The sequence below is a fragment of the Myxozyma melibiosi genome (genome assembly GCF_037950935.1).
Source record: "Myxozyma melibiosi strain Phaff 52-87 chromosome Unknown BZA70scaffold_3, whole genome shotgun sequence".
NCBI lineage: Eukaryota > Fungi > Ascomycota > Lipomycetes > Lipomycetales > Lipomycetaceae > Myxozyma > Myxozyma melibiosi.
This window is the reverse complement of record NW_027042917.1, coordinates 532,656-552,896: the sequence shown is the minus strand read 5'-3', so window position 1 is coordinate 552,896 and position 20,241 is coordinate 532,656. Positions and strand designations below refer to the sequence as shown.

The 20,241-nt window shown below is 49.2% G+C and overlaps 10 protein-coding genes across 10 annotated transcripts; 8 read left to right on the top strand and 2 right to left on the bottom strand.

Moving 5' to 3' along the window:
• Positions 1 to 59: 59 nt before the first annotated feature.
• On the top strand, positions 60 to 3,923 carry BZA70DRAFT_246628 (organelle alpha-mannosidase). The gene is made up of 3 exons (XM_064910639.1): positions 60 to 376; positions 444 to 1,171; positions 1,229 to 3,923. Exons 1-3 carry the CDS (start codon positions 249 to 251, stop codon positions 3,703 to 3,705), a joined length of 3,333 nt encoding a protein of 1,110 aa, XP_064769278.1. The 5' UTR covers positions 60 to 248; the 3' UTR covers positions 3,706 to 3,923.
• On the bottom strand, positions 3,924 to 4,905 carry BZA70DRAFT_276128 (Fcf1-domain-containing protein). The gene is made up of 3 exons (XM_064912255.1): positions 4,637 to 4,905; positions 4,486 to 4,575; positions 3,924 to 4,416 (listed from the first exon to the last, which is right to left on the bottom strand). The coding sequence occupies exons 1-3, from the start codon at positions 4,722 to 4,724 to the stop codon at positions 4,055 to 4,057; spliced, it is 540 nt and encodes a 179-aa protein (XP_064769277.1). The 5' UTR covers positions 4,725 to 4,905; the 3' UTR covers positions 3,924 to 4,054.
• Positions 4,891 to 7,748, top strand: BZA70DRAFT_276126 (nucleolar protein 14). The gene is made up of 3 exons (XM_064912254.1): positions 4,891 to 5,256; positions 5,325 to 6,428; positions 6,489 to 7,748. Exons 1-3 carry the CDS (start codon positions 4,993 to 4,995, stop codon positions 7,632 to 7,634), a joined length of 2,514 nt encoding a protein of 837 aa, XP_064769276.1. The 5' UTR covers positions 4,891 to 4,992; the 3' UTR covers positions 7,635 to 7,748.
• BZA70DRAFT_276123 (quinon protein alcohol dehydrogenase-like superfamily) lies at positions 7,749 to 9,698 on the bottom strand. Its single transcript, XM_064912253.1, has 4 exons — positions 9,488 to 9,698; positions 9,293 to 9,414; positions 8,012 to 9,227; positions 7,749 to 7,947 (listed from the first exon to the last, which is right to left on the bottom strand). The coding sequence occupies exons 1-4, from the start codon at positions 9,598 to 9,600 to the stop codon at positions 7,869 to 7,871; spliced, it is 1,530 nt and encodes a 509-aa protein (XP_064769275.1). The 5' UTR covers positions 9,601 to 9,698; the 3' UTR covers positions 7,749 to 7,868.
• Positions 9,699 to 9,817: 119 nt separating this feature from the next.
• On the top strand, positions 9,818 to 12,016 carry BZA70DRAFT_276121 (aspartyl aminopeptidase). Its single transcript, XM_064912252.1, has 7 exons — positions 9,818 to 9,891; positions 9,951 to 10,200; positions 10,271 to 10,345; positions 10,414 to 10,514; positions 10,575 to 10,933; positions 10,995 to 11,152; positions 11,216 to 12,016. Exons 1-7 carry the CDS (start codon positions 9,852 to 9,854, stop codon positions 11,721 to 11,723), a joined length of 1,491 nt encoding a protein of 496 aa, XP_064769274.1. The 5' UTR covers positions 9,818 to 9,851; the 3' UTR covers positions 11,724 to 12,016.
• Positions 12,017 to 12,058: 42 nt separating this feature from the next.
• BZA70DRAFT_276119 (ghiso-like protein) lies at positions 12,059 to 12,754 on the top strand. The gene is made up of 3 exons (XM_064912251.1): positions 12,059 to 12,238; positions 12,297 to 12,412; positions 12,519 to 12,754. Exons 1-3 carry the CDS (start codon positions 12,165 to 12,167, stop codon positions 12,584 to 12,586), a joined length of 258 nt encoding a protein of 85 aa, XP_064769273.1. The 5' UTR covers positions 12,059 to 12,164; the 3' UTR covers positions 12,587 to 12,754.
• A 370-nt stretch (positions 12,755 to 13,124) lies between these two features.
• BZA70DRAFT_288619 (glucose-repressible alcohol dehydrogenase transcriptional effector) lies at positions 13,125 to 15,000 on the top strand (the record flags this gene model as incomplete). Its single annotated transcript, XM_064914053.1, has 3 exons — positions 13,125 to 13,791; positions 13,855 to 14,887; positions 14,958 to 15,000. 3 exons carry the CDS (start codon positions 13,125 to 13,127, stop codon positions 14,998 to 15,000), a joined length of 1,743 nt encoding a protein of 580 aa, XP_064769272.1.
• Positions 15,001 to 15,346: 346 nt separating this feature from the next.
• BZA70DRAFT_128058 (uncharacterized protein) lies at positions 15,347 to 17,334 on the top strand. The gene is made up of 8 exons (XM_064909547.1): positions 15,347 to 15,539; positions 15,625 to 15,734; positions 15,798 to 15,904; positions 15,973 to 16,132; positions 16,192 to 16,240; positions 16,309 to 16,753; positions 16,816 to 17,097; positions 17,154 to 17,334. The coding sequence occupies exons 1-8, from the start codon at positions 15,442 to 15,444 to the stop codon at positions 17,211 to 17,213; spliced, it is 1,311 nt and encodes a 436-aa protein (XP_064769271.1). The 5' UTR covers positions 15,347 to 15,441; the 3' UTR covers positions 17,214 to 17,334.
• A 545-nt stretch (positions 17,335 to 17,879) lies between these two features.
• BZA70DRAFT_288617 (uncharacterized protein) lies at positions 17,880 to 19,459 on the top strand (the record flags this gene model as incomplete). The annotated part of the gene is made up of 5 exons (XM_064914052.1): positions 17,880 to 18,305; positions 18,379 to 19,018; positions 19,081 to 19,156; positions 19,214 to 19,320; positions 19,380 to 19,459. The coding sequence occupies 5 exons, from the start codon at positions 17,880 to 17,882 to the stop codon at positions 19,457 to 19,459; spliced, it is 1,329 nt and encodes a 442-aa protein (XP_064769270.1).
• Positions 19,460 to 19,574: 115 nt separating this feature from the next.
• Positions 19,575 to 20,228, top strand: BZA70DRAFT_128004 (uncharacterized protein). The gene has a single exon (XM_064909546.1). The coding sequence runs from the start codon at positions 19,692 to 19,694 to the stop codon at positions 20,073 to 20,075; it is 384 nt and encodes a 127-aa protein (XP_064769269.1). The 5' UTR covers positions 19,575 to 19,691; the 3' UTR covers positions 20,076 to 20,228.
• The last annotated feature ends 13 nt before the right edge of the window (positions 20,229 to 20,241 follow it).

Genomic DNA, 20,241 nt, shown 5'->3' with positions numbered 1-20,241 from the left:
TGTCTGCGAATATCTATAAAGTCGAGAGAGTGTAGAGGAGATCTTTTTAATTTTTAGATGCACTCCCAATTGGATGACTAACACATACTATAGTTAATGACTCAGCATGTAAACAATGCGGGCCTTGTTCTCGATAACGTTCGAGGCTGTGGAGAGAAGTGAGATTAGACCTCCCCGAGCACAGACTTCGTCTCGAGCTGCTATCCATACGCAGACTATCAGACAAGACCGCAATTCCTGCTGCGATCATGGCTCCCTCGTCCGATTATCCTCAGCTGAACAACAAGCCGGTCGCGAAGAAGGTCCGCGACATCTACAAGGGCCGCATCGACCAGTTCCTCAGCACCGGTCCCTACAGAGACCTCAACCTTCCTGCGTGTGTCCGCGTACTTGCTTTACTATCAATCCTCTCATTGTCCTGCCCGCTGACTTGCAATTCCTAGGGTTCTCGACGAAGCTCGTACTTCTGACGAGGAGTATGTCCGTCTTGAGGTCTACTCCGTGCCCGACCTTGCCCGCCCGCACTTTGCGGAGGCCATCAAGGGCAAGTTCCGTCCTGCTCGCAAGGGTGAGGCATTTGGCCCATCGTGGAGCACCCATTGGTTCAAAGTCCACATTCGAGTGCCTGAGACCGAGCCCTGGCTGAGCAACAAGCAGCTCGAATGGCACTGGGAAAACCACAACGAAGGTCTTGTTTACTCCGAGGACGGCATGCCGCTCCAGGGTCTCACCGGTGACGACGAGCGTCCGCACTGGCCTATCCCTGAGGAGTTCCGCGATGGCGCCTGGCACGTGTTTTACCTCGAGGCCTCCTGCAACGGCATGTTTGGCAACGGTGACGGCGACCAGATCGCGCCCCCCGATCCCGGCCGCTGGTTCGAGTTGTCGAACGCCGACCTCGTCGCACCCTTCCACGAGGCCAGAGCTCTCTACCTCGACTTTGGCATCATTGCCGACGCTGCTCGCCAGCTCGATCAAGACTCTTGGGAGAGTTACCTTGCGCTCAAGGTCTGCAACGATGTCATGAACGCCTTTGACCCCGAGGATCCCTCGACTGTCTACAAGTGTCGTGAGATCACAAAGTCTTACCTTGGTGAAGCAATTGACTCGACAGATGTGTACCAGTCTGGCCAGAAGGACTTTGTCTACTGTATCGGTCACTGCCATATCGGTATGTTCCACTTAATTTTTTTTTATTTGAATAATCTCTGCTAACAGCGCCCGATAGACACCGCATGGCTTTGGCCCTACGCCGAGACTCGCCGCAAAACGGCCCGTTCTTGGGCATCGCAGATCAGTCTTATTCGCCGATACCCCGAGCACCGCTTCGCTTGTTCCCAGGCCCAGCAGTACAAGTGGTTGAAGTCCGAATACCCGGATCTCTACGAAGAGATCAAAAAGGAGGTCAAGAACGGCAAGTTCAACTACATTGGCGGGTCCTGGGTCGAGAACGATACCAACATGCCCTCCGGCGAAGCTCTTGTTCGCCAGATGCTTCTCGGCCAGCGCTACTTCCAGAGCGAATTCGGCGAGCGCTCAGTCACATACTGGCTTCCTGATACCTTTGGATATTCGCCCCAAGTGCCCCAGGTTTGCCGTGGAGCCGGCATGTCTCGGTTCTTGACTCAAAAGCTGAGTTGGAACAACATCAACAACTTCCCCAACAGCACTTTCAACTGGGTCGCTCTGGACGGAAGTCAGGTGCTCTGCCACATGCCCCCTGCAAACACCTATACCTCGCGCGTCGAGTTCTCCGAGGTCGCTGGCTCGCTCAGAAACCACAAGAACCTTGAACAGGACCAGACCGGACTGCTCGTCTTTGGTATCGGTGACGGCGGCGGTGGTCCTACTCAGGAGCACTTGGAGAAGCTTCGTCGCTACCGTGGATTGTCTGACACTGTCGGTCTCCTGCCGCGTGTCAAGATGGGCCACACTGCCGACGAGTACTTTGACAAGCTTGAGAAGACCTCGAAAGATGGTAAGGAACTCGTCACCTGGGTCGGCGAGCTTTACTTTGAGCTTCACCGTGGTACTTACACCACCCAGAGTGACGTGAAGAAGGGCAACCGTGAGTCTGAGATTCTTCTCCATGATATCGAATACTTTGCCACTCTTGCGACTACCACCAACCCCGACTACAAGTATCCTACTGAGCGAATCGATGACTTGTGGGAGATTGTGTGTCTCAACCAGTTCCACGACGTCCTTCCTGGATCTGCTATCGAGATGGTGTACGACGACGCAAAGAAGCTCTACGCAGAGGTTGCCGAGAAGGGTAACGTGCTTCTTCAAGAAGCTGCCGAGGCTCTTGGGTTCACCGCCAACCCGACTACTGCTAATGCCGAGTTTGTGGCGGTCAGCTCGCTTCCTTGGCCGCGCCAGGTTATCATGGACGTTCCTAGCACTCTTGCTACTGGCAAGGTGCTTGCTCAGAAGACGGAAAACGAGAAGCATTACGTCGTCTTGGAGACTGGCGTCAATAACCTCCTGCGCCCCGTCCAGGGAATCAAGTCGACCGCGGACAACAGCGTCTCGCTTACCGAGGTTGCTGCTGATACCATTGTCCTAGAGAACAAGAAGCTCAAGATTACCCTCACCTCCGGTGTTATCACGGGTCTCTACGATAAGACCGAGGAGCGCGAGGTTCTTTCCGAGGGCGGAAAGGCTAACCACTTTGTTCTCTTTGACGATAAGCCGCTTTACTTCCAGGCTTGGGATACTGAGGTATACTCGCTCGACAAGTTCAAGTATTTGGATGATGCCAAGATGACTGTGGGCGAGACCGGGCCTCTGCGTGCGTCTGTGGTGGTTGAGATCAAGATCTCGGACAAGAGTTGGTTGAAGTCAACGATCTCTCTCGATGCATCGATTGCTCCTCAGGCTGCGTCTGCCGATCTCGGGCCGATCACCGCTCTTTCCTACCTCGACATCGAGACCGAGGTTGAGTGGCACGAGACGCATAAGTTTCTCAAGACCGAGTTCAACGTCGACGTCCACTCCGAGCTTGCAAACTACGAGACACAGTTTGGACTGATCCGGAGACCGACTCACTACAACACGTCTTGGGACGTTGCCAAGTTTGAGGTGTGCTGCCACAAGTGGGCTGACTTATCCGAGGCTACGTATGGTGTGACTATCATGAACAACTGCAAGTACGGCTTTGCTATCCATGGTAACTCCATGCGCTTGAGTTTGTTGCGTTCGCCCAAGGCTCCTGACGGACATGCTGATATGGGCCACCATGTGATGAAGTACGCGATTCTTCCTCACTCGGGTCCTATCAACGCTGACGTCGTTCGTGCGTCTTACGACTTCAACTACCCTGTGCGCCCGTACTTCATTGAGCGCAAGATCGTGCAGTGCGCCGAAAACCTTTTGGGATCCATCACGATCGAGCAGCCTTCAAACATCATCATCTCAAACATCAAGCGTGCAGAGGACGACGTCGACGTGAGCCGCGGCCACCTCCCGATCCGAGAGGGTAAGAACATCATCGTGCGTGTGTACGACAGTATCGGCGGCAAGTCCAAGGGCGTTCTTGCCACGAACTTGCCGATCAAGAGAGTCTGCTGGGCGAACTTGCTCGAGGACGAGAAGGAGGAGATCCCGTTCCAGACCATGAAGGTTAACCGGCGCAGCGTGACGAGAATCCCGATCTCGTTGCGTGCGTTCGAGGTCTCGACGCTTATCTTGGAGCTTCAGTAGATCTTTTACTAAGTACTCTTGTGTGGAAGGATGAGTGTTATGGGTGGATCTTGTGGTGTGTTTATTCTGAAGGTCTGGTGAGGTGATTTTAGTGTGAAAAATTTGCTGGTTTTAATGCTGTTGTTGAGAAAAGAAAGATTATCGATCCAATCGTTTATTCTGTGAATCAATGTGAGGCTAGTTTCCAATAATTCTACTTCTTCCAAAAGATGAGAAAGCAAAATAAGTTTTTCTTTTCCATTTTTGTGAACCCAACCTAATATACAAAACGCGCACGAGAAAATACAGCACAAACAAACACACAATGCCGGCAAAAACAAGGAAACCCGATATAACCAAATGCCAGACCTTACGCTCGTGACCGAGGATTGTTAAGTCCAGCGGAAAGCTTCTCCTCCTCCAATCTCTTTGCGGCCGCAACAGTAGCAGGGCTCATGGGCTCCATGATGATGACGCTTCGGTTGATGTAAATCAGCGGCGTGGCCGCGACTCCTCTGAACTGGCCTCTGACTCTGGGATCCTGGGTCGCGACAACGTAGCGATGCTTGTTTTTTCCCTTGATGTTGACGACCGCGTTGAGACACTCGGCTTGCGAGAGCGGTGTTTCTAGGTGATTGCAGCGGCGGCGTTCGAATGTTTTGGCGATCTCGATGGCTTCCTTCGCGTCCGGCCCTCGGTCGTAGAGAGATTTTATGCAGCATTGGGTGATCACTAGGTTCGCATGAGGTTAGCTGGGTTGATGATTACTTGCCACTGAGGAATCAAACAGACGAGACATACTTGGCTTGATCGTGCCCTGCACAACACCTTCGAGTGCCTTTGGCAGGTTCATTTTGTACTTTGTCGCATCGTATACGATATCCCCGTCGACTGTGTTTGTGAAGAGGTTAGCATGCTGTTGTCCATCCAGATGCGAATGACTTGAACATACCTAGAACCTGGTACGGTTGTCGAAACTGGAAGTTGCGGCTATAGATCGCCATCTGCTTTCTGTAGTTCTTTGACCGTTTCTGCCTCATCTTGTCTGTCTGTGAATATAAAACAACAAAAGATGAAGAAAGAATACAAACAACGATCCTGATTTCTGTTTCCCAAAAAAATCTTCGAGCTGGGAAAAAAGAAAGCAAAATAGACTTTTTAATTCAAAGTTTAAAAAAGTTGGGAGTTTGTCCACTGCGCAGAGCCGCACGCTCGCTGGCTGCTGGTCAAAAATATTTTTTCTGTTTAAAATCAAAGTACAGAAAGGCTTACAACAAGGTCTTTACTTTACATTTGCGAGAAGTTAGGATGGCGAAATCACAGCTCAAGCAACTGAAGGAGCGACTAAAGACGAGTGGGTTCACGGGCCAGACGAACGCGAAGAAGCAGAAGAGGGGAAGAGTTCCGGCTGCGTCGAGAGAGGACAAGGATAATCTGCTGGCCTCGATCCGCGATGAGTTTAATCCGTTTGAGGTCAAGACGACGAAGCAGAAGCATGGCGATATTTTGGGCAGACGCGTGCAGGGTGCTACTGGACGGCCTGGGTTGAGCAAGCAGATTGGTGAGGAGAATGTGAGTATTCCCAAATTGTCATCTTGATGTATATAGGTTGGAGATGCTTACTCTGATCATCACAACAGAGACGGCGGACGCTACAAAAAGAGCTCGAACGGAAAAACAAAGCTGGTGCGGTTGTCGACAGACGATTTGGCGAGCACGATCCAAACATGACGCCGGAAGAACGAATGCTCGAGCGATTCACTCGCGAGCGACAGTCTCGATCATCGCGGACGTCGTCGCTGTTCAACCTAGAAGACGACGACGGCGAGAGCGAGGGATTGACGCATTTCGGTCAGTCGCTGTCTCTTGATGACGAGTTCACTCTCGGCGACTCGAACGGAGGCTTGAAGCGGCGGCCGGGTGATGCTTCTGACGACGACGAGCCCGAGCGGAAGAAGTCGAAGAACGAGGTGATGAAGGAAGTTATCGCAAAGTCCAAAATGTATAAATACGAGCGACAGAAAGCAAAGGAGGAAGATCTGGAACAGATCGAGGCGCTGGACGGAGAAATGGACGGTCTGCGATCACTACTCTTCAGCTCTTCGGCTGCAACCACTCAACCCTCTGAACCTGTTCCCGAGCGCGACATCGAGTATGACGAGGCCGTGCGCGAGCTTGGTTTCGATCGTCGCGCCCAACCCAGCGATCGCACAAAGACCGAAGAGGAGCTTGCCGAGGAACGCGTGAAGCAGTTGAAGGAGCTGGAAGATCAGCGGCTGCGCAGAATGAGAGGTGAAAACGTCGACGAGGATGATGAGAAGCCGAAGCAGCGTGCTCCTGATGCTGATGCTGACGATCTCGAAGACGATTTCGAGCTCGATGATGCTGCTGATTTTGGCTTTGGAAAAGGTCTGGGTGATGTCGATGATGAAGAAGAGGGGTTTGATGTCGAGTCCGGCGCGAGCGATGAAGGGTCTGATGATGACTCGAAAGCTCGCACCAAGAAAGTGTCCACTTCTACAAACGCAACTCCTTTGTCGGGCAGACGTGGAAAGCCCTCTGTTGAGTTGTCTGAGGAAGATTTAAAATCAGGATTGAAGTTCACTTATCAGTGCCCTTCAACTTACGATGAGCTGCTGGAAATCTTTGAGGATCACGGATTGGACAAACAGCTTACGATTATCGAGCGCATCATGACTCTCTACCACCCGAGTTTAGCTGCCGGAAACAAAGAGAAACTGATGGTATGAGACCGCAACCTGTTTTCTGGAAATATGATTTATAATGGTGCTAACAATATGTAGAAATTCGGTCCTTTGCTGATAGAGCACGCGGTTTCAATCGTGGATGACAGTTCAGATCTTTCCGAGGATGATTACAACAAACTTGTCAAAAAGATTTACGATCTCACGCAGTCATACCCAGAAGAAATGTCGGAAGGCTTCAGAACACAGTTGAAGGTCATCAGGCAAAGATTACAAATAGCAATCACGAAAACCGAGGAGAGCGACTATCCGCTTCCATCTGACTCTATGATTTTCGTTTTGATTGGAATGATCTTCTCGACTTCGGATTACTTCCATTTGATCGCTACGCCCGCCATGCTCCTGATCGGTCAGCATCTTTCTCAATTTCCCATTTCAACCCTGGGAGACTACGCTTCAGCCAGTTTATTAGCCAGAGTGTCGCGGAAGTATCTCGACCTTTCTAAACGCGTGATTCCAGAGTCAATCAACTACCTCAATCTCTCAATCTTTTCATTCATCACGCAAACCGCTGCGCCCCAGGGGTTTCCCCTCGCTGACAATCTCACAAAACTCTCTGTCGAGGGTACCAGCAAGGGAATCTCTCTGAGAAATCTCAAAATTTCAGACATCATGACCGACACCCCGATCACCAAAATCTCCACTCCAGCAGAAAGGCAGCTCGCGTTGTCGATCCTCAAGGCCGATCTTGATACCCTGGTCGAGTTTGCGTCATTGTGGAAAGGAAAAGATGCATACAAAGAGCTTTTCACCCCGTCCCTGGAATTACTCGATCTCTTATCGTCCGAGATCGCGGCTTCCAAGAAACGATCAGTCGCTCTCGGCGCGATCCGCGACAAGATCACCGAGACCTCGACCCAACTTCGCCGTCTCATCGACCTGCAGACGCTGAACCGCAAACCGCTGATGCTGCAACAGCACAAGCCGATCCCGATCCCCACCTACGCGCCCAAGTTTGAAGAAAACTACTCGGTCGACAAGAAATCGTACGATCCGAATGTCCAGCGACAGGAGATCAGCAAGCTCAGGGCGCAGGTCAAGAAAGAGCGCAAGGGCGCGCTTCGCGAACTTCGCAAGGACAACGCGTTCGTTTCGAGAGAAAAACTGGCGGCGAAGAAGAAGAAGGATGCAGAGTATCATGCTATGCTGGCGAGGTTGGAGAGAAGCGTTGCGTCGGAGAATTAAGACAAAATTTACACGGTGGAGTAACATTTTTTCTCTTTTCTTTTGTATTTATGTTGTGGTTTGATTTGGGTGACTGTTTGTCATTCTATAATAGAATAACTTTTTATCCATGAGATGACGGCGTTTCTGTACAAAATAACCTCCAAAAACATTCAATTAACCAAAAAAAAATTAGAAAGCCAAGTAATGTACAAGTTCAAAAAGAGAAATAAAAAATCTATAGCCATATATACATCATCGAAGTTGGGGCACAACATCCAAAAGAGTCACCTCGCGATATTCCGGCCTCCCTTTACCAAAAACGTTCCAAAACCTAAGCAGTTCCAGCTGGTTAGCAAGAATGTCATTTCCTAAAAGATAAATGGGATTCGTCTTACCTTAGCGTTTCATCTCCAGCTCCAGATACGATTGTCTGCCCATCGGGGCTGATTGCCAAATAAAGCACGCGGCACGTATGTCCTGTGAGTGCTGTAACCTGGCGCATCGACGGGTACTTCCAGATCGCAATCTGATTCTGTGAATACCCGTGAGCGGACACCACCTCGTTTGAGTTTTTCGACCAAACCAGGTTGCAGATCTGACTGCCGGTGTCGATCTCATTGATTTGCCTTCCGGTCATTGTGTTCCAAAATTTGATGCGTTGGTCGGCCGTTCCACCACCGGAGGCCAAGATACCTCGCTGGTGTGGACTCCAGGCAATCGCTTTAACTGCCGCAACATGCTCTGTAAATCTTAAAAGGGGTGAATCGCTGATGCTGTCCCAGACAAACAGTTTGTTGTCGTTTCCGCCGGATGCAAGTTTATCGTCCTCGTTACTCCATTTTAAGCCGCAAATTTCTTGCTTGTGGCCCGTCAACCGTCGAAAATAAGAACCAGACTCACGCACATCTCTCAAAAGGATCGACTTGTCTCTACTACCGGAAGATAGAATATGCCCCCGCCACGCCAGAGAACCAGCTCTAGAGGTGTGTCCGTCCATGGTTCGTAGTTTTCGTTCTGCTTCGGCGTCCCAGATCTGCACTATCCCACGATGTGATCCGACCGCCAGGTATTTTCCTTCCTGAAGCCATGCTAGTGATGTGACAGCATCATTTTCTGGAAGTTGGCACAGCTTGCTGACGTTCCCGCTGACTGCGTTCCATAGGTATACGGATCGTGAGAGCCCTACTCCGAGGATATTTGAGGATGACCAGTCAACCAGATTCAGATAGAAGTCATCAGCCAGCTCAGGAGCATCCAGCACCCGAAAGGGGACTTTTGGTATCGATCGTAGTTGTTTTCGGGGCGACAGAAGCATTTGCTGTGATTGAAAGCGCACTGGCGACAAAGAGAAGACCTCATTTTCGACGTCGAGGGTCGCGCCGTTTAACTGTTTTGTTGGTGTTCGGCGAGCAGAAGGAGATTTGAATGTGAACAGATTTCGAGACGGAGTAGAAGGTGTAGATGGATGTAATCGGGGCGGGGTGACGGAGCCGCTGGCGGAATACTCGGCGCCTAGTGATGGAGGAGTGCGACCGGGCTCGCTTGAAGGCACTTCATCGCCAAATAATTCGGAACGTAATACTTCTGTGAATGTTCGATTCGCTTCTTCGACTAAAGAGCAATCTCCTGTTAGCAGTCTGTATTGTGTGCTCGGGTTCAGCCGATCTACTTCGTACTTCTCTGACTGTCCAACTCATTTTCGCTTGATCGCGATGGTACTCGCTCATCGGTCGCTGAGCTCTCGGGCTTCAAGCTAAACCCAGCCTGCAGATTGACGCTATCGCGATTTGGTATATACCTAATAAGATAATGCAGTTAGTCTAATAGCTTCTCATACTGATCTGTCTTAAAGAGAAAAGAATTCGACTCACCGGTCGCTATAAGCGACCCGTATCCGCTTTCTATGCGGGGAAGCGCTAAGACGCTCAGTACTGCCGGGCAAGAAAGGCGAAAGCGGATCGTTTCTGCCCTCGTCTGGCGGCATTCTTATCGCGAGCAATAGCGCATGAGCTTCTCAACAGCAAAAAGTACGGCTGAAGTAGAATTGTTGAATGGAGCAGAGGAGGTGCCGGGTTCTTGCAGGAAGTTGGATAATAAACAAACAAGGTGCCAACGATCTGTGGCGGGTATCATCGACACAAAACCCGTGTCAGCACTTACTATGGCGATAGGATGCGGTATCCTGGATATCGTCTCCATTCGCTCTCTTTCCTATCCTCTCGTTGTTGTTTGCCCATGGTTACCAGAATGTCCGTAGCTAAAGCATATGCCTCTGGTGAGTGATTATATCTTTACTATCCTGCAAGAGTTTTGGGCTGCTGCTAACTCTTCCAGACTTCATCGCGTTTGTCAACAGCTCGCCCACTCCCTACCATGTCGTCGACAACGCTAAGAAGCTTCTGCTCAGCGCCGGCTTCATCGAGCTCAAGGAGCGCGACTCCTGGCTCGGCCTAGTCGAGAAGGGCAAGAAGTACTTCTGCACCCGTAACGGCAGCAGTATCATTGCCTTTGGTGTCGGGAAGAATTGGAAGCCGGGCAATGGTATCGCCATGGTCGGATCCCACACTGACAGTCCTACTCTTCGGTGAGTCGAGTTCGCTCGTTGTGGTCTATTCTGTACAGCTGTGTTTCTAACTATTTTGGCGTTTATGTAGCCTCAAGCCTGTCTCCAAGAAGGGTGCCGAAGGCTACCTGCAGGTTGGTGTCGAGCTCTACGGCGGTGGTCTTTGGTACGTACAGTCAATCTCTTTATTGTGCCCGATGTCCTTTTTATCTGACAATAGTAATTACATTTCAGGCACACCTGGTTCGACCGGGATCTCAGTGTTGCAGGCCGTGTGTACGTCAAGACTGAGGAGGGAGACCACGTGCCAAAGCTCATCAAGATCAACAAGCCCAGTAAGTGCTATCTTTCGTGACTGAACTCACTTCGTTCGGCAATTCTGACCAGATCCATAGTCTTGAGAATTCCCACTCTTGCCATCCATCTTGACTCTGAGGTTCGTCTGAAATTCGAGTTCAACAAGGAAACACATCTCTTCCCAATTGCGGGACTCGCTGCAGAGATGCTCAACAAGTGCGAGGAAGCACCCGAAGGGTCGACTGCCACTGCCACCGGCGAGGATGACTCCGAGTTCATGCCGTATTCGACAATGACCTCTCGACATCAGCCAAAGTTGATCTGGATGATCGCCGAGGCCTGCGGGGTTCCTATCAGCTACGTGCGTGACTTCGAGCTCGTCCTTTACGATACTCATCCTTCGACTTTCGGAGGTCTCTCAGACGAGTTCATTTTCTCTCAGCGCTTGGACAATCAGGTATTTATACAGCTGTTATAATTTGTCTTCGGAACTGGCGTTTATTAACATTTCGATACAGATGATGACTTACTGCGCAATCCGTGGTCTCATTGACTCGTTGGCCGAGCCAGACGCACTTGATGGCGACTCGACTATCCGCTTGATTTCGTGCTTTGATCACGAGGAGATTGGTTCTGAGAGTGCCCAGGGTGCCCGCTCGAACTTCTTGCCGTCCATGTAAGAGAGCTGTCGCTATCTACTTTTTTTGAAGATAGCTGATGAACTGACAACGTTGTATAGTGTGAAGCGTCTCTCTGCCCTTTCTGGGGATGCCGCTGCCGATGCGACCGCTGATGCTTCTGCCGACACTACCTTCTTTGAGCAGACCTGTAACAAGTCGTTCCTCCTCTCAGCCGATATGGCGCACGCGGTTCATCCCAACTATCCCGCCAAGTACGAGTCCAACCACAGACCTGAGATGAACAAAGGACCTGTCATCAAGATCAACGCGAACCAGCGCTACTCGACCAACTCTCCCGGAATGATTCTTTTGGAGGAAGTTGCCAGGATCAACAAGGTTCCTTTGCAGCTTTTCGTTGTCCGCAATGACTCTTCTTGCGGATCTACGATCGGCCCTGCTCTTGCCTCGCTTTTGGGAACTCGCACTTTGGATTTGGGTAACCCGCAGCTGTCTATGCACTCGATCCGCGAGACCGGTGGTACTGCTGATGTTGAGTTTGCGGCTTCTTTGTTCTCGTCGTACTTCAACAACTACGATGTGCTCGAGAAGAAGATTTTTGTGGATTAAGAGACAGTTAGATAATCAATATAAACGATTAGATATTTTCAGGTTTTTTTCTAGTTATACAGTTGCGGATATGAAGATGCAGCGGATTTCGATACTTCTAGCTTAATCAATAAATCGTGTCTCAACAAGCTCTTATTTCCGAGACACGTAGACTGTTAGAAAGAATAATATTACTACAGTAAATCAGGTAATTTACAAATATTCCGATCCATTATACTACACCTGTTATGCGGTTCTTCTTCCAATGTAGAAATATACGTGATGATGGCAGCATAATGAGCTGAGTACGATCGCCTCCCCGCTTACGATGGAGTTTATACCTTACAACTTGCTCATTCGACATCAATCATCATAGAACCAGCTACCGCAAAATGACACAACGATGAACTGAATGTTACAAAAGCTTGATGTCTGAACAGCAGACGCAATTCTGTTTTACCAATGCAGTCAAATCAGTTAAGATATCGAGTGATCCGCCAGTACAAGCAGCTACTCTTTATGGGTCGCGAGTATCCGTATGTCTACGCCGTCGGTTATATCGCAATGTTCAAAGTGCTGATGGTAATGATATAGCCGAGGATACCAGTTTTTTCGAGACAAGCTTCATTCCGGGTTCATGAAGAATAGAGATCTTGTTGACGCAAGCCAGATCGAAGAGAAACTGCGGTTTGCAGAGTTCATCGAGAAAGGTATGATGATCTGGGGATGTTCGAGCCTCTCTGCTGCAGTGATTGGATGTCTTATACTAAAGAGCAATGATCTGACTGTTTATTCTACAATTGCTTGTGCATCTAGAAATCGCAGCGCTTTATCATGTGCGAAAGTACAGGTCTATGAAGCGACAATACTACAGCGAAGAATGAGCAGCTGTGCGGTCGCTACACTGCAACGATGCTTCAGGCCAGAACAGTGAATACAATTAGAGCACAGCGTCTGACATATTTGCCTGCAACAAAACCCGAGCAATAAGACACAAATTGGCTCCTTGTTGTAAACAGTTGATAGCAAATGTATGCTAAGCTACAAACAAATATAACGTAATAACTTAGTAATAATAACGTGACCCAATCACAAATATGTGAACTTGTGATTTTGACGAAGGAATCATCAACCTCCGATCTCGCCAGCTCAACCAAACGTTTCCCTCCACACATTGATTCATCAACTACTTTGCATCATTCGTCTGGTGAGTGTTTTCTCGGCGGATTCGCCTTTTACTTGTTTGATGCTTCTTCTATCTGGCCAATATCCTGACTTTTCCTTGCTGCAAAGTATTCAACCAATCAATGCCTCCACCGCTGTTCAAAGCCCTTCCCTGCTCGTCCTGAATTTTTCTTGTGACGCCTTACAATCATAACGAACGATAAAATACAATAACGACTTTGGCGAACATAAATATATATGGTTTTGACGAATCACTGGCAGAGCCAGCTCCAGCTTGCTCAGACTTCGCGGGCGAGCAGCTCCCCACATCACCATGCTCGAGCTGCTGCCACAATCTCTCGCGGCGGGACCGCCACGGCCTCTGGCATGACTGATCTGCTTTTTTCTGGAAACGGGAGTACGCCTCTGCTGTCTGGTGTTTCTTTCAAGTCTTATGGCTTGCAGCATGCTCGGGTTGAGTCTGCGGATATCGACGGCCGTGCGCTTGCTTCTGATGAAATCAACGATCACCGCCAGGACTGGTCAGCGCTTGATATGGGAGGCCAAGGTCTTCGCAACATCAACGTCAACTTGTTCAACTACCAGTTTTTAGACAAGCTTTACATCAATCACAACAGACTTATGTCGCTTCCTGGGGCTATTCGCAATCTGTGCCAGCTCTCTGTCTTGGATCTCAGCGGAAACATGCTCACTTCGCTACCTCCCGAGATTGGTTTGCTGCGGAGTTTGCGGATGCTCTTGATTATCGACAACAACATATCGAATCTACCGCCTGAAATGGGAATGCTGTACAAGTTGGAAGTGCTGGGAATAGAAGGGAATCCATTACCTGAGTCCATCAAGTCGCTGATGTCCCGAGAAGGTACCCGAGGTGTTATTGTTGAGCTCCGAGATAACGGTCCTCGTAAGTAGCTGCTTTTTTTATCAGTGTTTTGATGGAGTGTGATACTGATTTATGTTGCTACAGCCCCTCCTACTCCTGCAGACCGAGATTGGATCGAACTGGATGAAGAAGCACAGAATCACAAGGACGAACTTTTCACTGTGGTTTCTTACAACATTCTTTGTGATCGGTATACTGGAATCTACGGCTATTGTCCAAAATGGGCACTCACTTGGGAATACCGGAAGGCTCGACTTCAGGAGGAGTTGCAAAGATACAACGCAGACATATTCTGTCTGCAGGAAGTTGACGGAGAAACATACGAAGAGTTTCTGACTCCTCTGCTGAAAGACTATGGTGGATACTACTGGCCCAAGACGAGAGTGAAGACTATGGGAGACAAGGAGCGGAAGAAGGTTGATGGTTGTGCGATATTCTACAAGAAGTCTGTTTTCAAGCTGCTGGAAAAGCAGTCCATTGAGTACAACCAAGCCGCGCTGAAACTACTATGGGAAAACGAGACCATCAGTAAGTTCCCGGACATCTATAACCGAATATCAACACGAGACAATGTTGCCATTGTTGTATTTTTGGAGCACATCAAGACGGGCAACCGACTGATTGTTGGAAACACTCATCTGCATTGGGATCCGTTGCAGATGGACGTCAAGCTTGTGCAAGTCGGATTGCTGATGAGCGAGATTCGAGACATGGGCGAGAAGTTTGCAAAGACAAAACCGTCGGAATTGCACAAGGAAGCGTATAGCTCTGCGTCACAGATACCGATGATTGTGTGCGGTGACTTCAACTCGACGGTGGACAGCGGTGTGTACGAGCTCATCACGCACGGCGAGGTGAAGGGAGACCACAACGATATGCAGGGATTCAAGTACGGAAAGTTTACGGCGGGAGGAATCCAGCACCCGTTCACACTCAAGTCTGCGTACTCAAACATCGGAGAGCTGTCGTTTACGAACTGTACGCCTACGTTCACCGAATCGATCGACTACGTCTGGTACTCGGCCAACAATCTATCTGTGACCGGACTGCTGGGCGAGCCGGACAAGGAGTACATGTCTAAGGTTATTGGGTTTCCTAACGCGCATTTCACGTCAGAGTAAGTTGAACTGGATGATAGCCATTGCTTTTATTGCTTTTATATTGATACTAACTCTATATTTCTATAGTCACATATCGCTGATGGCAGAGATGCAGTTCAAGAAGTCATAACATCAGACCGGACTGTCTATGTTTTCTTTTATTTCCGAGTTGTCTTATTTCTGTTTGTTTTCGTCTGCTGGGTGTATGAATGTCATTGTACTCTATTGTCTCGGTCGCTTCTTGTTCGCTTACCTGCGTGTTTTTGTTTAATCTCTCACCCCCCTGTTGAAATCTTAGCCACGACCCAGCCTCCCCGGGCCCTGGATAATAAATCCCGATACAATCGAGCCCAGGCGTAGTCAAGAAGAACAAAGAAAGGGAAATCAATCACTTGGCGGCCGGAATTGATTGGCGACAGGCCACCGCGGGTTAGGGCCCAAACTCAAATCGGGCACTCGTCAGAGTCCCAACTACGGTCAACAGACCTTCTCCACTACGCTCAGCACCTTCCATCCCGGCATCTGCCTTCAACAGTCCAATTCAGTCCCCGTTCTATCGTCACAATCAGCCATGGGAACACCTACCGTGCCCGCTAACGAGACCGCAATCCTGCAGAGGCTTGTCACTATCCGTGAACGGCTCACTGCGATCAAGCAGGATCGCTCAACGTGCGTATTCCTAATGGTTATCTCGAGCATTGTCCGGTGTGGTCTCTGGTGTGTGCTGGCCCCGATCGCTAATACAAAGCTGTAGATACATCAAGTCGAGCGATATCAGCTCACTCTACGATCAACTAATTGCCGAAGTCCGGAAAATCAACCACATCCGTGAGCAACCGGGCCTACGAGACGAACAGAACAGAGGTACATTCATACTCTGATGACAATAACCTTCCTCCGTGATCCTCTATCTAACCCGATCTACAGTCGACGTTGTGCTGGACGATGTATTTCAGCTCCTTTCACTTTCTCTCCTCACGATCGGTCTCACTCGGACGGCTCCAGCAACCTATGCTTCGCTGACTACAGTCAAGGTAAGTGCACACGCCCTGTAGACATCGGCTAAATTCCCAGAGACTGACGATTCTTTTCCTCACTGCAGCGCCTTCTCGACCATCTCCATGAGAGTCGCGTGTACTCTGAAAACGATCTGAAGCCGATCCAGGACCGGCTGAATGAAATTAAAGGAATCATCGAGCGCGATGACCCAACGGAGTCGTCGGAGATAATCCAGCTGATCAGGGCGAAAGCCAGCGTCTGCGGTACGCTTCCTACGAGTTTACTGCATTGTTCTTGAGCCAGTCTAATTGATCTTTTATAGAGCACTCTCTGAGGGAACTGTTCGATTCGCTTGCGGTTGTGTCTCCCGAGTACGTATATTCATTATATTGCATTACATATTCTCGATAACGTGTGCTGATCAATGCTTGATATACAGACTCGCTCCGATCTTACAAAAACTTGTGTCGATCAGACGGCAGATCGTTTCAGTCGGATCAATGCCCAAGCTGCACATGTCAGAGTTGAAGAAGCTTCAGGAAGAACTGCGGAATATAGAAAATCAGAGGGTGGACGGCAATTTCCTCTCGCCTGATGGGAACATCCCTGATGGCCAGAATGTGCTCAACGGATTACTCGAGGAGTGCCACAATGTGCTGAATGATTTCTTTGCGCGGAAGGAGTTGGTTGCTGATAGCTTGCGACCGATTTATGACCAGCTTGTGGAGATGAAGAACCAGCTCGAAGGCATGATGCTGACCCATCGTTGGACCCTGCGAGAGACTGATCTGTACAACTACCAGCAGAAACTCCAGGCGATCGATGATATGAGAGTCAACGGATCGTTTCTGGATGAAGACGGCACCGCTCCCGAGGGCCAGGCTGTAAGTTCCTATATGCCACTGTGGGAATGCTCTCTGATGATTTGCTAATTTGTGACAAACAGGTTCTGCTGTACCTTCTTCGACGATGCTACGCTTTGATTTACAGACTACTGGTATCTAGCGAGCCTGTCTCAGAAGCTTTAATGCCGATCCAAAACCAACTGAGCACGGTCCGCAAGTGTTTGATGGAGGTGAAACGAATGGGAGGACTGTCGTCGACTAGGGAACTATATCCGTATCAAATGAAGCTGGCTTCGATTGATAACCTACGAGTTGATGGAAAATTCATGATCGGCAACGCGATTCCAGAAGGCCAGGGTCTTCTCAATGCGCTTCTGGCAGAGGTATGTCTTTCTAAGTTTGTGTCGAGGGCCGAACCGAGACTAACAGTTTATGATAGTGCTTTGATCTGTGCCATGAGCTGCGGGTAGAGATGGAAGAGGATCAGGCGGATGACTGATCACCCGCTCTCGAGCACTTTTCTTTCTTTGCGTTTGGTTGCGCAAGCAGGAGCATGCATACACTCCACTCTCATTTGATTATAATCGCCCCTTTTTGTCTCAGTCTCAGTCTCAGTTCTTGTTTTTGCTTTTGTTGTTTTGTTTTGTTTGTTTTGATATCGTAAACAAGTGCGATACTCCGTAAGTAGGGTCGGATCGGTTCAGGGATGCTGTTTTTCTATTTCCTTGTTTGTGTATTTCTATGCCGGATTATTCATTATCTTTTCTTTTTTTTTCTATTATTATAGAGCTCGTTCTAGTCCAACTTTTTCAGAGTTTCTGCATTCTTCGCCTTATTTCTCTCTTGTTTTACTGTTTGTTATCTTTTTGTATGTACATAAAAACTGCCAGAAGACGACGGGCATGTTGTTACTTATCACAGATATGTAGGCTGCAGGCGGGCGGTTGGGGGCCGGGTAACCTTTCCTTGTCTCCTCTGAATCAAAAGCAAATCGATTGACTGAGGGCTTGTAGACCGTCGTCGAGGAGCAGCAGCAGCGACAGCAATTGAGTGACTGAAGCACCAGGATATTATTCACACCTAGTCGATAGCGGTTAAGAAGAAGCACTTACGCAGGTTGCAAGCGGAGATAGTCAAGCACGAGGATCTATCACCAAGCGCAGGAATGGCCGAGGACGCGGAGGACACGAATCCCCCGCACCAGCAGGAGGAGGTAGGACAATCGCCGGACGCGGGCTCGACAGACGGCTCTGAGAAGAGCGTGAATAGCGTGGCGGTGGGAGAGGAGGAAGAGGAGGAAGAGCAGGATACGCCGTCGTCGTCGCGGATGTCGTCTGAGATGTCGAAGGAGGACGCGTCGAAGAGTGGTAGTAGTAAAGAGGAGCAAGGCGAGCTTGCGGAGAAACTTGCGGCGCTGACGCTCGAGCATGAAAAGGAGAAGAAGAAGAGTGAGGAGGAGAAGAAGGAGTTGCTGGCAAAAGTTGAGGCGGCGGAGAAGGCGAAGAGCGAGGCCGAGGTGCAGTATAAGAACTTGCTCGGCAAGGTCTCACATATTCGAAGCACGCTCGGTGACCGATTGAAGAGTGATTCTGTATGATCTCCCCCTTCTCTTTACCGCGTTATCTTATTCAGGACGGCTTGCTAACTCACTATCATATAAACAGGTGGAAATTGCGCGACAAAAAACAAACATCGAATACCTCGAGCAGAAGAACAAGGCGCTTTCGGAGACAATCACGACTCTGCAGCAAGAAGTCATCACAGCATCCGAGGAAGCCGATAAGCTTTCCAAAGAACTCGCCGGAGTCCGGCAAAGCTCTCTTGCCTCTCAAGATCTTCTCGCGCGCGAGCGCGACGAGCTCGTCGCTCGGGAGAAGAAGTTGCAGACGCAGCTTACGGAAGCGGAGCGCGCGGCTGAGGATTGGAAGTTGATTGCGCAGGAGGAGAAGACGATGCGGATAGCGACTGTTGAGCGAGCGGCGGAGTTGGAGGAGGAATACCAGAGTCTGAAAAGCGAGCACGACACTGTTTTGAAGGAGCGCGACGATATGGCGAATAACGTGATCAGTCTACGGCAGGCGATCGAGGTCATGCAGGTTGAGCGGAATAACGAGCTGCATGACTTGGTTGAGAAAATGCAGGCGCAGATCGATGCGCTTACGGAGGAGAAGGTTGCGTTGAGTGAGGAGGTGCAGGGTTTGAAGACGGAAATCACGAGTACGAAGGAGGATCTCGAGAGGATGAGGCCGTTTGAGAAGGAAGTCAAGGAGAAGACATTGCTGATTGGTAAACTTCGACATGAGGGTACGTACATATTCTCTTTGCATCTTCTTCGCAGTGTATGAGTTCTAACATCTATTCGATAGCTGTCATTCTGAACGAGCATCTGACAAAGGCCTTGAGACTCCTGAAAAAGGGCGAGCCAGACGAGAACGTCAACCGGTATGTTCTATGCAGACCCTAGAAGATGACCTGCCTTACTAACGCAATGATCTTAAGACAACTCATCACAAACCTTCTCCTTTCGTTTCTTAGTCTACCCCGGAGCGACACGAAGCGGTTTGAAGTGCTGCAGCTTATAGCAGCCTGTCTCTCGTGGAATGACGGTGAGCATCTCATTTTGTACTAGTAGTGAGTCAGAAAGACTAACGTTGTCAATAAACAGATCAAAAAGCAACAGCAGGCCTGATACGGCCGGGCACGCATCCGGGCAGTGCTGTACCCCAGTCTCCTCTTTCTCCATAACTGTTTCCTCTCACATGCATACGCGATCTCTCCAAAAAGTGAAAACGAAACCATTCGTGGGCATCATCGAGTCTAAAGAGAAAGAAAAAGACGCCCGGCAGTATTCTGCGTTCTCTTGTATTATATTCCTACGCTCTCTAGAATCCTTGAACTTCTTTGGGGTACATATCTTCGTTTTATATCTTCAACTCATACTCATACTGCTTTAGATTGAGTTTTTTTCCATTCTACAATGCTGCTTATTGGTAGTCTGGTTGATCACTTCAACCGCCAAAATGACGCAGAGATGGCTTCTGAAAGCATGACTACTTCCATCTCTTTCCTTCCAAAGTCTCGATCTTTATCAACGGCGTTATCCTCTCTTCCTCTTTTCCTCTTCCCCTCCTCTTTCATTGTTTTTTATCAACGCTTTTGTCATTGTCATTTATTTGTCGCACTTACTCTTGTCGATGCGGCCTCTCTCTACGTTTCATGTCCGTTTGCTTCATTTCACCAGTCTCGAAAGATGCAGAACATCTGCTTTCCCGTCCTTCATTTTCCTCTCCCGCCGTTTCTTTATCTTATCTTTCTGCTTATAAGTTCTCTGCATAGTTCGTTTGTCTTTCGTGAAAAATAATGAAGATCTGGTTTAATGTAATTTATTCATCTTAAAAATATCGAGACCACTGTTGACTCGGACCGTTTACTTTCAACGTTTGGCGTTTTCGCGTATTGCAAGGTTTAAAGGCGGGTTGCGGGTTAGGTTTTGATGACACCTTTATCGTAGGTTGTTGCATTATGTG

Bases quoted from the DNA above. Each gene is read 5' to 3' on its own strand.
- BZA70DRAFT_246628 (XM_064910639.1), top strand. From the start codon at position 249: ATGGCTCCCTCGTCCGATTATCCTCAGCTGAACAACAAGCCGGTCGCG. The intron at 377-443 runs GTGTGTCCGCGT...TGCAATTCCTAG, and splicing joins AGAGACCTCAACCTTCCTGC to GGTTCTCGACGAAGCTCGTA. The intron at 1,172-1,228 runs GTATGTTCCACT...AGCGCCCGATAG, and splicing joins TATCGGTCACTGCCATATCG to ACACCGCATGGCTTTGGCCC.
- BZA70DRAFT_276128 (XM_064912255.1), bottom strand. From the start codon at position 4,724: ATGAGGCAGAAACGGTCAAAGAACTACAGAAAGCAGATGGCGATCTAT. The intron at 4,576-4,636 runs GTATGTTCAAGT...TCACAAACACAG, and splicing joins ACAACCGTACCAGGTTCTAG to TCGACGGGGATATCGTATAC. The intron at 4,417-4,485 runs GTATGTCTCGTC...ATGCGAACCTAG, and splicing joins GCAGGGCACGATCAAGCCAA to TGATCACCCAATGCTGCATA.
- BZA70DRAFT_276126 (XM_064912254.1), top strand. From the start codon at position 4,993: ATGGCGAAATCACAGCTCAAGCAACTGAAGGAGCGACTAAAGACGAGT. The intron at 5,257-5,324 runs GTGAGTATTCCC...TCATCACAACAG, and splicing joins AGCAGATTGGTGAGGAGAAT to AGACGGCGGACGCTACAAAA. The intron at 6,429-6,488 runs GTATGAGACCGC...AACAATATGTAG, and splicing joins GAAACAAAGAGAAACTGATG to AAATTCGGTCCTTTGCTGAT.
- BZA70DRAFT_276123 (XM_064912253.1), bottom strand. From the start codon at position 9,600: ATGCCGCCAGACGAGGGCAGAAACGATCCGCTTTCGCCTTTCTTGCCC. The intron at 9,228-9,292 runs GTACGAAGTAGA...ATTGCTCTTTAG, and splicing joins TGAGTTGGACAGTCAGAGAA to TCGAAGAAGCGAATCGAACA. The intron at 7,948-8,011 runs GTAAGACGAATC...GGAACTGCTTAG, and splicing joins GCTGGAGATGAAACGCTAAG to GTTTTGGAACGTTTTTGGTA.
- BZA70DRAFT_276121 (XM_064912252.1), top strand. From the start codon at position 9,852: ATGGTTACCAGAATGTCCGTAGCTAAAGCATATGCCTCTG. The intron at 10,346-10,413 runs GTACGTACAGTC...ATTACATTTCAG, and splicing joins CTCTACGGCGGTGGTCTTTG to GCACACCTGGTTCGACCGGG. The intron at 11,153-11,215 runs GTAAGAGAGCTG...AACGTTGTATAG, and splicing joins TCGAACTTCTTGCCGTCCAT to TGTGAAGCGTCTCTCTGCCC.
- BZA70DRAFT_276119 (XM_064912251.1), top strand. From the start codon at position 12,165: ATGCAGTCAAATCAGTTAAGATATCGAGTGATCCGCCAGTACAAGCAG. The intron at 12,239-12,296 runs GTATGTCTACGC...GTAATGATATAG, and splicing joins TTTATGGGTCGCGAGTATCC to CCGAGGATACCAGTTTTTTC. The intron at 12,413-12,518 runs GTATGATGATCT...TTGTGCATCTAG, and splicing joins TGCAGAGTTCATCGAGAAAG to AAATCGCAGCGCTTTATCAT.
- BZA70DRAFT_128058 (XM_064909547.1), top strand. From the start codon at position 15,442: ATGGGAACACCTACCGTGCCCGCTAACGAGACCGCAATCCTGCAGAGG. The intron at 16,754-16,815 runs GTAAGTTCCTAT...TGTGACAAACAG, and splicing joins CCGCTCCCGAGGGCCAGGCT to GTTCTGCTGTACCTTCTTCG. The intron at 17,098-17,153 runs GTATGTCTTTCT...AGTTTATGATAG, and splicing joins TCAATGCGCTTCTGGCAGAG to TGCTTTGATCTGTGCCATGA.
- BZA70DRAFT_128004 (XM_064909546.1), top strand. From the start codon at position 19,692: ATGCTGCTTATTGGTAGTCTGGTTGATCACTTCAACCGCCAAAATGAC.